This window comes from Primulina huaijiensis, chromosome 6 (assembly GCF_012295235.1).
Source record: "Primulina huaijiensis isolate GDHJ02 chromosome 6, ASM1229523v2, whole genome shotgun sequence".
Lineage (NCBI taxonomy): Eukaryota > Viridiplantae > Streptophyta > Magnoliopsida > Lamiales > Gesneriaceae > Primulina > Primulina huaijiensis.
The window spans coordinates 19145807-19157986 of NC_133311.1; the positions used below are offsets into that span (position 1 = coordinate 19145807).

The window sequence follows — 12180 nt, forward strand, 5'->3', positions numbered from 1 at the left end:
AATAAATTTATACTGATAATCATGAGAATTTCAGTGAAAATAATAATATTTACCATCATCATCATTATTGATAATTACAATAATTATTTTTATTAGTTTATACGGTTTGTGATGATTCTCATTTTCATTAATTTATTTGTAATTAATTATTCTTCTTTTAATTAATTTTTTTATTTGAAAAAATTACTGAAAAAAGAAAAGAATGATTCAAAAAAATTAGTTGACGCAGAAGATTCACATTTTGCAAAATGGGAATTATATTTACTTTTTTAATTAAAAATACTACAATTATGTACTAATTAATACTAAATATTTATAATTTATTAAAGTTTTTATTTTAATGTAAAATAGATATAGAAAAAATAAAGTTAAATATAAAAAAATTACAAGTAATATACAAGTGAGACGAAAAAAAATTATCTAATAAAATATCTATTACTTCTATAATCATATTAACTCAATTTCATGTGTTCGTGTGTTATTATAAAAATAGTCTAAATGATATATTTGGAACGTCGACATAATTAAAAAAAAACTAACTCAGCTTGAGATTTATTTATAAGAAACCTTTTTTAAATAGTGTCTCTCAGTATTTCGTAGATATCTGTCGTTCACGGGATTTATAATATAATTTATATTGATATTGACTTGTATACGTGACAAAAATCGTTTGATCAATGATCAGATAGATCAATTTATCATATTTGAAGTTCGTCCTCCGGTAGTCTATTACTACAATACTACGTTTTTCTTGTTAAAACTAATAATACGAACCGAGAAGTTGTACTTTGTACTATCAAGAACATTGTGGTTATTATTATTATTATCACAAAAACTCATATGAGATCGTTTCACAGATTAATTTTGTGCGACAGATCTTCTATCCAACTCGACTCACGAAAAATATTATTTTTTATATAAAAATATTATTTTTTATATAAAAATATTATTTTTCACTCTTATTTTAGATCAGGTCGACATATCTAACGAATATTGATATGTAAGACTGTCTCATATTAAACTTACTAATTATTATTAACGGGAAATCAAGATTGTTATGTTGTTAAATAGAAGAGTGATGTGTGAGCTCTTTTATGCTTGGATATCAAACGTAAAATTGATTTAAACGTATGGGAATCGACAATATATCAATGTATCTAAAAATTATTTTTGTCACTTTGATATAACTTAGTTTGTTTTCTCCCTCTTCTTTAGTGTAAACATGCATCGATATTTTAATTTTTATTTATCGATCTTTATTTTTTATGACATGATATAAATTACTACATTTTTATTATATTTATAATCTTTAACAAACATTAAATAATGAATAATGGTGTAATAGATAAATTTGTTCAAAATTAAAATACATTGAAAACAATTTTGCTGGAGATAAATCTTGATATCATTATTCACAAAAACGAGTCTTTTTTTATAGCTTTATAAGAACGAGTTTCTAAGACAACAATTATATTTTACTAGCGAACTACGCATGTTATGTGTGTGTAAAATAATGATTATTATGAATATGAATTATGATAACGATTATTAATAATTCAGTTGAGTAGTAAAATTTTGTCATAATTTTTAATTATTATTTGAATAACGGTAATGAAATTATATAATTTGTAGATATAATATATAAATTTTTTATTTTTTAAAATAAGTTAAATATTATAATTACTATTAAATTATATTAAAAATATTAATTATTTAAATAAATAAATATTTTTATAAAAACTAATATATATCATGAAATCGTACACTAAAAAAATATTCTTAAAAAATCTAAAGAAAACAGTCTCATCTTCATCGTCGGCTCTGCCATTCGCGAGGCAGCAAAATGAGACTAAAAGTGTATGCAGATCGAATGTCCCAACCTTCACGAGCGGTGATTATTTTCTGCAAGTAATTTTCTTTTACTATTTTTAGTTCCCACGATTTTTGTCAACTCTTTTAAATCAATATCGAGTTCTTTTAATTTGGGTTTTTTGGAAGCTATATTATTCATTTAGAGCATGATACTTATTTGGGTTTTTGTCAAGATTAAACGGTATTGATTTTGAAGAGGTGAAGATAGACCTTTCCAAACGCCAGCAATTAACTCCTGAATTCAGAGGTTTCTATAGTCTTTTGCTGTACCTCTTTTACCTGCACTGCATTGAATAAGTAACCTTTTTCTTGTGTAATTATGTTTGCTCTTGATTACTCTGTGGCAGAAATAAATCCCATGAGACAAGTACCTGCAATTGTCGATGGAAGGTTCAAGCTTTTCGAGAGGTACCCTCTATTTCTGGATATTGTGATTTTACTTGTTCTGTGCTCAAATGATTATTTATAAATAGTTTATCAGGATTTGTTAAAAAATCTAATTTGAATTTTATGTTTTCACTTTTCAAATTAGAGCTTGATTATTATTCAGCTTAAAGGGCGAGTTGGCATCAATATACTGACATATTTTATTCGATTATGCTAAATTAACACCATGGTTTTCATAAAATAGAAAATGCACATTTATTTTGATTGAACTTGAAGAAAACCCAATCAAAGATCTCACATTGCTTGGATTACGGTTCATGAATTGTAGGTTTCCCTTGTCAAATAAAAATTTCTCCGTGTTTACAACTTATTCTACCTTTTTGGAATGTTTTGCAGCCACGCAATCATGATATATTTAGCTTCTGTATTTCCTGGAGTTGCTGACCATTGGTGAGTTCATTTGATTTAGGTTTGTCACTGTTGTCTATGAAATTTGTTTTATTGCAAATAAAGTGGTGTCACAAGTAGATAAAATGATAGGTTGATGGGTTCTATTTCCTTCTTCACTTCATCAATCAATTAAGTTTATATCTTTTTTTTTTGTCTAAAACATAAGATCCAATTGATCATGTGTTTATTATTAGTGTGGATAATGTTTATTTTTATTGAGATAAATTATTTTACATACAAGTTTATTACATACAAGTTTAGTGCATAAATTTTATTTTTATTTTTCAAATTAACTTAATTAAGATTTAATTAATAAACTGATGCTTATATAAATATTTTGTTTAATCTTTTAAAGCATGCACTAAGCATGTGATTGATTGCTTGTATATAATATTCTGCAACATCACTCTTTATCCTTGCAGGTATCCTGCTGATGTTTTCAAAAGAGCCAAAATTCATTCGGTGTTGGATTGGCATCACTCAAATCTGCGTCCTGGTGCAGGTGTTAATCTCTGACCCTTACTTATCAATTTATTATTCAACTTAGGGTGTCAGATAATATTTGGAGCTATAAATTGTTATGCTTTTATATTTTAATTCTTTGATACAATTAAATAACGGTCATGAAATTCTCACAAGTAATGAACTGCAACATGCGCTAAATTTTGAGCTGTTACATGATTCAATAAAATGCTTTTCTGAAGAAGGAAACCTGTGAAGGTGCTTAAGCTTATTCAATGAAATAAGAATATTTTTGCCAAAAAGAAAATAAGTTTTTATAGTTCATTTTCCTTGTATATATCCATGGGCTACAGAGCTATGGCTTCTTCCAAGAAATAAGAATATTTAGACAAAGAAACAAAGGCTTAATATTCCTTTTTCCTTGCACTTACAAACACATGTATGTATACTTACAAATTTTTGCATTTGCAGTTTCCTATGTGCTCAATTCCACGCTTGCACCTGTGCTTGGGCTGCCTTTGAACCCAAATGCAGCAGCAAAAGCAGAGAAACTGCTTTCAGCCTCTCTAGCTAAGATCGAGTCTGTTTGGCTCAAGGGAAGTGGACGCTTTCTTCTTGGAAGTTCCCAACCTTCCATGGCAGATCTTAGTTTGGTGTGTGAGATCATGCAGCTTGAGGTATAAAAGACTTTTATTTCCTTGCTCTTTTTTTAGACTCAATTAACAAGTTGATAAATTAAAAATATAGCAACCGTATGCGTACTTTATTATATCTTTGATTAATCGTTAGGCGTATATGGTACATATCCTTTCTTTCAACATTATTATCACGATTTTTTTATTTTAGATTCTCCTAAAGGCATACAGAAAATACTGAATTGCCTGTCCTATGGTATACCAAAATTTGGTATATGGAAAATTCATGTTTTTCTTTTATTTTAAGTTATATCAGAATTTGGAGTATACTTTACAGATATTTTGTTTTTTTACACAAAAGTAGATACTGCAATGTTAGAATTGTTGGTGAGTCGAGCGAATATGTTTTGTGTGTGTGTGTGTGTGTATATATATATTTTGTCTTTTTCGTGAAAACAGATGATTTTGTATTAAGATTGTAGGTGAGTTGAGCTAGCTCGACTTGTTTAAAAATTTCGTAAGTTGTCATATGCGCTTGAAGAAACCTATGAAATTACAAGGTCCCATTGATCATTTTTTTTCTCTGTGGTCTTTGCTTCTGGATATAGGTTGTAGACAAGGAAGATCATGACCGAATATTAGGCCCCCATGAAAGAGTGTTGAAATGGATCGATGACACGAAGAATGCAATGAAACCTCACTTTGATGAAGTACATTCAATCCTTTTCAAAGTAAAAGAGAAGCTGAAGAAAAAGCGGTCTGATGAAGCAAAAAACAAGATCGAGTCTTCCAAGAAAACATTGGTACATTCAAAGATGTAAATTGCCTGATACAAAAAGTATGGCAGAAATTATATAGTTGATCCTTGTCATGGCTTTAAACTTCGAATCTGATATCATAATGTAATATGCTTCTTGTTTTGTTGTATGAACAATCCAATAAACATTTCTGCAAACTTCATCAGAAATTTGAGCTGTTTTGAGTGAAAATGAATAAGGTTTTCTCCATCTTAATTGCCCCTCTTTGTTTGTTATCTGAGGCCGGTCTAACAATGTAACTTTCAGCTAGTTACATTATGTCATTAGTAGGGACCATGTATTCCCAAAAATAACAATAAAAAAAAATACTTTATTCAAGTACAACTTTTCACCAGTAAAATTTGTTTTCAAGTTTCATTCTTATATGTAATATAATTTAATTAGGAGTCATTAAATTAATTTTATTTAAAAATTATTCTATGATGGCTTAAACTTTTTACATATCATGGCTATACTTGCCCGTCTGTGTCAAAAAATAAATATTACTCGGCACAATTAGCATATAATGTCAACAAATATTAGTTAAGATAGTGAAACTGAAACGATACAAATTTGAACAGATAAGAAATATATTATTATCTCTTTGTTTGAGAAAATTTTGAAGAGAAATATAAAGGCATCGATCCTAACACGACAGGATAGAACAATTGTTGAAGTCATTAAGAAGACTTATAAATTTAACCCTTCCTCTGCTGATTTGAACGTATATCAAGTTGATGGAATATGTGGGCACATCTTTGATAATGATTAGATGATGGAATTTTTTAATTTTTTGAATTGAAAACATGATGGATTTTAGTGACAAGCTAAAAAAAGTGCAATGAGGATAAGTGTTGTGGGAGGACCATATTTCATATAAACTCAAACAAAAGTAATTGAAAAAGAACTAAGATTCATGAATTGTATGATGAGATGTTAAAAAAAATGAAAAATGTATAAATTATTTATACGAATAAAAATATAATTTTTCTTAATTGGAATATATATAAGACTAAGATTGCAAACTAAACATTAAATATAACAAACTAAAAATGCTATTTTCCCGAATGTATGAGTCATCAATTTTATCCAAAAACTAAATTTACGAGCGTTTGTCATTTATTGGCCCGCAAGAACTTCAGATTACTCATTCTAATAACTTAACGAAATAGATAGAAAGAGGATTGCACATCAAGTGTTCTTTAATTTATGATCTCCCAGTTTGATACTGTACTAAGTAGTTATCACTCAGTCCTTAATTAGTCGAAAATTTTGATCTTATGAGGACTATATCGATAAATTTGTGGTTATGAATCAAAGTCATGCTAACAAATTGTCACTTACTATGTGGTCCATAAAAAAAATCATGAACTCGATGTAAGAATAAATATAAATTATTGGATATACATTACCATCGACCTATTATTATCATTTTATCCTATGAATTAGCGCTGGCATAGGCGAACCTAAAAGGCTCTTCATTACAATCATCTTATATTAATCATGTGTACGAAAATAGTAAATTAAACACAATTTCGAAATGTAAATGAATAAAGATTACATAAAAAAGAGAAACATTTGTAAATAAATATATACAACAAACTACTCAACAGTAATCCCCTTGATTTCAAGAGCATCCACCACCTTAGGCCTCTTATAATTCTTCAACAAAAGAGAGCTACAAACAACACTAACTGAAGAAGCTGCCATTGCTGCACCAGCAATCCACGGCGGTAACCGGAATCCGGTCCATGGAAAAAGCACACCGGCAGCTATTGGGATGCCGAGGACGTTATAACCAAACGCCCAAAGATAGTTGAGACGTATTCTGAAGAACGTTTTCCTCGAAAGGTCGATGGCAGTTATGACATCTTCCAAATTGCTTTTCATGAGAACAATGTCAGCAGCTTCAACTGCTATATCTGTGCCTGCTCCAATTGCTAGCCCTACATCTGCTGCTACAAGTGCTGGCGAATCGTTGATTCCATCTCCTACCATTGCTACGACATTTCCTGAAGCCTGCGCGAGGAATGCATAATTCTTTTTCATCAGATCACAAAATGATATTTTCTCAAAAGAACTTGGAGCCTGGAGGGCATTCAAAAACTACAAACTAAGAGCTTTTAAAAATAAGGAAAGGACTAAAGCAATTGCCACTCGAGCAAATTACAAATCGAAAAGGAAACCTATACTTCGTATTGACAGAAGTAATATCAGCGTGTGTGGCTGATACTGTACCTGTAGTTCCTTCACTTTCTCTGCTTTATGCTCCGGTTTGGCTTCAGCAATAACACTATCTATACCAACTTCCTTGGCAATTGCCCTTGCAGTTCCCCAGTTATCGCCTGTCACTACTATACTCCTGACTTTCATAGACTTGAGGATGGAAACGACCTCACGAGCCCCAGGCTTTAACGGATCAGATACAGCAAGAATTCCGACCAGCTCCTTGTCGATAGCCACGATAATACCAGTTTGTGCCAAGCCTTCAGTTTCTGCCAGTATCTCTTCAGCATCAAGTGAAATAGGGACATTATAATCCACCATTAAGCTCTTATTTCCCACAAGAACTTGTTTGTTTCTAACAACAGCCTTCACACCCTGGCCAGTTATGGATTCAAAGTCCGAGGCTTCTGGCCAAACAGGGTTCTCTTCATCTTGTCTGAATTTATTGGCATACTCGACAATTGCTTTGCCTAAAGGGTGCTCACTGTTGACCTGATAAATAAAAATCCGTCATTTTTTCATTTCCAGAATTCGTTGGACTTGGTATTTTTTAACATAATGGAAGGAAAGCAATCGCAACCAGCCTCTCATTTCATAAACCAAAATTGGAGAATACCTCAGCAGCAGCCACCAGTTCATAAAATTCTTGAAGGACCCTATTTTTCAAAATCCTAGTGTTGACAACCACTGGCTTCCCAACCGTAAGAGTTCCTGTCTTGTCAAAAACTATGCAGTTCACCTATTACCAAGAATGATATATTTATATAAATACAGATATTACACCAAAAACTGCACCATGAAATTCCTTAGTGAATTTAATTTTCTGATATTGTCATTTGCATTTGACAAAGGAATGTTATAACCTTATGAGTGCGTTCTAAGGCCTGGGCGCCTTTAATTAGAACACCTTGAGAAGCACCAACTCCAGTGCCAACCATAACAGCAGTTGGAGTAGCTAGGCCAAGTGCACAAGGGCATGCTATGACCATGACGGATATGCCAAACTGAAGTGCAAGCTGGAAACTATCCATGGAAGAAGGAATCCATGATGTAGGATACCAGTTCAGCTTCCCCGATAAAAACCAGGCGAGCCAAGTGACAAGTGAAAGTACTATAACCTGCAAATGGAAAACGGGCTTGAACATATTAAACATCGTCATCACCTGGAGTTTGTTTTGAAGCAACAATATCTATATTTATACATACTAAAGGAACAAAGAATTTGGAAATACGATCAGCGAATTTCTGGACTGGAGCTTTTGCCATTTGCGCTGATTCAACAAGTCGAACGATTTGAGCAAGAGCACTCTCCGATCCAACCTTTGTCGCCTTAATATGCAGCGCCCCATTTGCATTCAAAGTCCCTCCAATGACCATGTCGCCTTTCCTCTTTGCTACTGGCCTAGACTCTCCAGTGATCATACTTTCGTTTACATGGCTTTGGCCCCATATAACATAACCATCACAAGGCACTTTTGATCCAGGGATGATCTTCATGACATCATTTTTTTGTATTAATCGACCGTCTATTTCTGCCTCATTTAACACATTTCCGTCCGTGTCTAAAGTTAAAAGCGTTGCTGTTTCGGGAGCCAAGTGCATGAGCTTCTCTATGGCTTCAGATGTCTTTCCCTTGGCCAGAACTTCCAAGTACTTTCCGAGTAGTATAAAGGAAATGAGCATTGAGCTGGTCTCAAAAAAGTCAGTTGACTCAAAACTAGGAGTAGCAGCAGCTCTCAAAACCGAGTAGACAGAATAAAAGTAGGCAGCATTTGTGCCCAGTGCAATTAAGACATCCATATTTGCTGAGTTATTACGTAATGCTTTGTAAGCGCCAATATAGAATCGTCGACCAATGATGAACTGCACCGGAGTAGAAAGCATCCATCTCAGAATTTCCCCAATGCTAAGCATGTTCACAACCTTAGCATGCAGTCCATGCTTTATACCAGGGATATACATGAAAACCATGGCCATTAAAAAAACAGGAATCGTGAAAACCAGACTCCAGAGAAAAGACTTGCGGTATTGTTTGATTTCCTCTTCCCGATGAGCTTCTCTTCTGCCTCCTTCAGGAAATATCTCTGCTTTGTAACGTCCTGATCCAGTTGACTCTATAATATCGATAAAATTTCTAGGCCCAGTCAAATCTGGTTGGTATGAAAGGGACAATTTTTTGAGCTCTGGATCAAAGTTCAGATCTTGAACCCCCGGAAGAGCTTGAAGAGAACATCCAATTAATCTAATGGAATTTTCTGTACACAATCCATCAACTCGAAGGTGTATTTTGCGCCTATCTTCGCCTGTGCTAATGAGCATGGCCTCAAATCCAGTACGTTCTACGGCCTCCAAGATTTGGTTGTGTGTCAAGATCTTTGGATCATAATGAACTTCTGCTTCTTCAGTTGCTAATGCAACTTGTGCTCTCAGTACACCAGGTAAAGCTTGCAAACCAGATTCCACCGTGGTGGAACAAGAAGTGCATGACATTCCTTTGATCCGAATACGGCATACTTGAGAAGATTTCTCATTGATCTCATCAATAATCAACATGGCTTCAAATCCCACATCTTCGATTGTCTGACGGATGGTTTCCTCCTGGACGTTGCGACAATTTAATTTGATGATTCCACGATACTCACAGTTTCTATCGTGATTCAAAATCAATAAATTTTGCACTTCAATTTTTTTAATCACACTCCATTTTATATATATAATTTATTTATAATTGGAGTGTAAATCTGTAAGTGCTATTATTATTGTCAATTTATCATCATTATTATTATTGAAAGCTTTTGGATCATAAAATTAAACAACAAAATTGAAACATCATCCATCGATTCACAACTAGAAAAACAAATTTTATTTTTGTAAATAATCAACTTAAAACATACCCCATAAATGGTTCCTATTCTGCAAACAAACAGTCGCAAAATGAAAAGACAAAAAAACAACATGAAAACTTCACTCACATTTACAAAAAGTGGGCAAAACATGACTTGGGCCCGGTTGTTTAAAACATCAACCGCCGCCTCCTTGATCCCGGGCAGGCGTTTGACGGCCTTCTCCACCGACCCGGCGCAGGCGGAGCACGTCATTCCGGTGACTGAGAAAAGGGCCTTCGCTTCTGATCCTTGCATGGATTTTTCTACGTCTGATGATGACGCATTTACACCTCTAGGATACTTGGGCATTGAGGGGTAGTGTGGATGAGGGAACAAATCCCCGCTCTTCTTTCTTATACATGCAAGTGATAGAAACTTCTCGGAGGCCATCAAAGACTCTTCTTGATCGGTAAGCGTTAACCCTTTGGTTCGATTGAGGGTTTTTCAATACTCGGTTGAACAATTATGTAGAATTAAATGGAGCAACGAACACATACGTAAAGGTTTGGACGTTACGGAATTTAGAATGCGTCACCTGATTCAGCTTTATTCATTTATTTAGTCTTCTCACCAAAGAAACAAGAACTCTTTTAAACAAAATTGACGTGATCACTCCGCTTATCAAAATGACTTTTAGGGGCCGAAGCTTCTGCAGTTCATTTGACACCAAAGTTGAAACGAGATATCAAGTTCAAGACTTAACTATACAATTCTTTCCTCGACTAAAAAAGAAATATAAAAAAATGACTTGAATAGAGTAAGCGAAACATGAATACGAATAGCCAATCTTAAAAACGGTTGGCCTTTCCTCATTAAAGTGGATTTTGTGATTAAATTTTTTGAAAAAAAAAATTATCTATTCAAAATATATATATTAAGTTGTTTACATTAATTAAATTACTTAAATTTTTATCAGGCTAGTCAATACATGCAAGGGGAAATAATTAAATCATTGCCCAATATCGTTTGACAATATTACATCCTCTTGTCTTTATATTGATCGAACCTGAGTTTCTATAAATTGTAAGTCAAACTAAACCATAAAATTAGTTCGATTTATTCATTGTCTTTGGTGTGTCATATGATATACCAAACTATTTAAATGAATCATTTGACTTAGACATCTCGAGTAAACGAAGCTAAGATATATGGATTCTTTTGGAATCACAAAACGAGATTACTATATAATTTTTATTAACTTTTAAAACCCAATTTTCAATTAATTAAAATTTTGTTTGGTTCGATTTGATATAAGTAATACAACATGCACACATCCAACCAAAACTCAGTGAAAATAGCAATATTATCAGGATAGTTTTTGAAAATATTTTGTTTCGTCCAATAAACAGTTGTTTCGATATCGACTTCTTGGATACTAAAAAAATTAGTTCTCTTAAAAAGTCACAAATCCTTTCAAAAAAAACTTTNTAAAAAAAAAGTAAGAGCGTGACTTACTTTTTTTAAAAAATTAAAAAAAAATAATAAGCAAGTCACGCCATCTCATATGGCGTGACTTGTTTTTTTAAAAAAAAAAAATTTGAAAGTCACGCCTCTTGAAGAGGCGTGACACATTAGTTTGTTAAAAAACTTTTTTTTACCTTATTCTATTAAATTTTTAGAAAATGTGTGGTAAACAGTTAAAAAGCTCAATGTATAATTCTCCGATATTATCATTTATCCCATTTTCAGTATTTTTTTCCTTATTCTGCCAATTGTATTTGAGAAATTGTAAAAAATAGCCCAAGTAAAAAATGTATTTTTAAAAATAAATTCTTTATTAAATATTATCTAATATAGCATTTTACAATCTAACAATCCTAATGTACATCTCTGTATTATTTTTCCTCGTATCAAAAATTACTTGAAAGAAGATTCATTTTTCAAAATGATTTTTTAATAAATAATTTATAAAATTAATAAATCTATTTAATACAAATAATAATAATAAATAAATTTATACTGATAATCATGAGAATTTCAGTGAAAATAATAATATTTACCATCATCATCATTATTGATAATTACAATAATTATTTTTATTAGTTTATACGGTTTGTGATGATTCTCATTTTCATTAATTTATTTGTAATTAATTATTCTTCTTTTAATTAATTTTTTTATTTGAAAAAATTACTGAAAAAAGAAAAGAATGATTCAAAAAAATTAGTTGACGCAGAAGATTCACATTTTGCAAAATGGGAATTATATTTACTTTTTTAATTAAAAATACTACAATTATGTACTAATTAATACTAAATATTTATAATTTATTAAAGTTTTTATTTTAATGTAAAATAGATATAGAAAAAATAAAGTTAAATATAAAAAAATTACAAGTAATATACAAGTGAGACGAAAAAAAATTATCTAATAAAATATCTATTACTTCTATAATCATATTAACTCAATTTCATGTGTTCGTGTGTTATTATAAAAATAGTCTAAATGATATATTTGGAACGTCGA

At 31.7% G+C, this 12180-nt stretch overlaps 2 protein-coding genes across 3 annotated transcripts; one reads left to right on the forward strand and one right to left on the reverse strand.

Annotated features, from left to right (window-relative positions):
- Nucleotides 1-1769: 1769 nt before the first annotated feature.
- On the forward strand, nucleotides 1770-4819 carry LOC140977966 (glutathione S-transferase T1). Of its 2 annotated transcripts, none has more exons than XM_073442661.1 (7): nucleotides 1770-1908; nucleotides 2046-2119; nucleotides 2220-2280; nucleotides 2656-2709; nucleotides 3132-3211; nucleotides 3643-3848; nucleotides 4415-4819. In XM_073442661.1, the coding sequence occupies exons 1-7, from the start codon at nucleotides 1844-1846 to the stop codon at nucleotides 4625-4627; spliced, it is 753 nt and encodes a 250-aa protein (XP_073298762.1). In that variant the 5' UTR covers nucleotides 1770-1843; the 3' UTR covers nucleotides 4628-4819. The 2 variants fall into 2 exon arrangements, with proteins under 2 accessions (XP_073298762.1, XP_073298763.1); XM_073442662.1 differs by having other exon boundaries at nucleotides 1784-1891.
- A 1259-nt stretch (nucleotides 4820-6078) lies between these two features.
- LOC140977968 (probable copper-transporting ATPase HMA5) lies at nucleotides 6079-10445 on the reverse strand. Its single transcript, XM_073442664.1, has 7 exons — nucleotides 10250-10445; nucleotides 9802-10136; nucleotides 8036-9427; nucleotides 7693-7947; nucleotides 7446-7568; nucleotides 6842-7321; nucleotides 6079-6622 (listed from the first exon to the last, which is right to left on the reverse strand). The coding sequence occupies exons 1-7, from the start codon at nucleotides 10266-10268 to the stop codon at nucleotides 6206-6208; spliced, it is 3021 nt and encodes a 1006-aa protein (XP_073298765.1). The 5' UTR covers nucleotides 10269-10445; the 3' UTR covers nucleotides 6079-6205.
- Nucleotides 10446-12180: the final 1735 nt, after the last annotated feature.

Excerpts from the sequence above, each read along its gene's own strand:
- LOC140977968 (XM_073442664.1), bottom strand. Across the intron at positions 7,569-7,692 it reads CCTTAGAACGCACTCATAAG|GTGAACTGCATAGTTTTTGA; the intron begins GTTATAACATTC and ends TCTTGGTAATAG. Across the intron at positions 6,623-6,841 it reads AGAAAGTGAAGGAACTACAG|GCTTCAGGAAATGTCGTAGC; the intron begins GTACAGTATCAG and ends TTCCTCGCGCAG.
- LOC140977966 (XM_073442661.1), top strand. The coding sequence starts at position 1,844 with ATGAGACTAAAAGTGTATGCAGATCGAATGTCCCAACCTTCACGAGCG. Across the intron at positions 2,281-2,655 it reads AGGTTCAAGCTTTTCGAGAG|CCACGCAATCATGATATATT; the intron begins GTACCCTCTATT and ends AATGTTTTGCAG. Across the intron at positions 3,212-3,642 it reads AAATCTGCGTCCTGGTGCAG|TTTCCTATGTGCTCAATTCC; the intron begins GTGTTAATCTCT and ends TTGCATTTGCAG.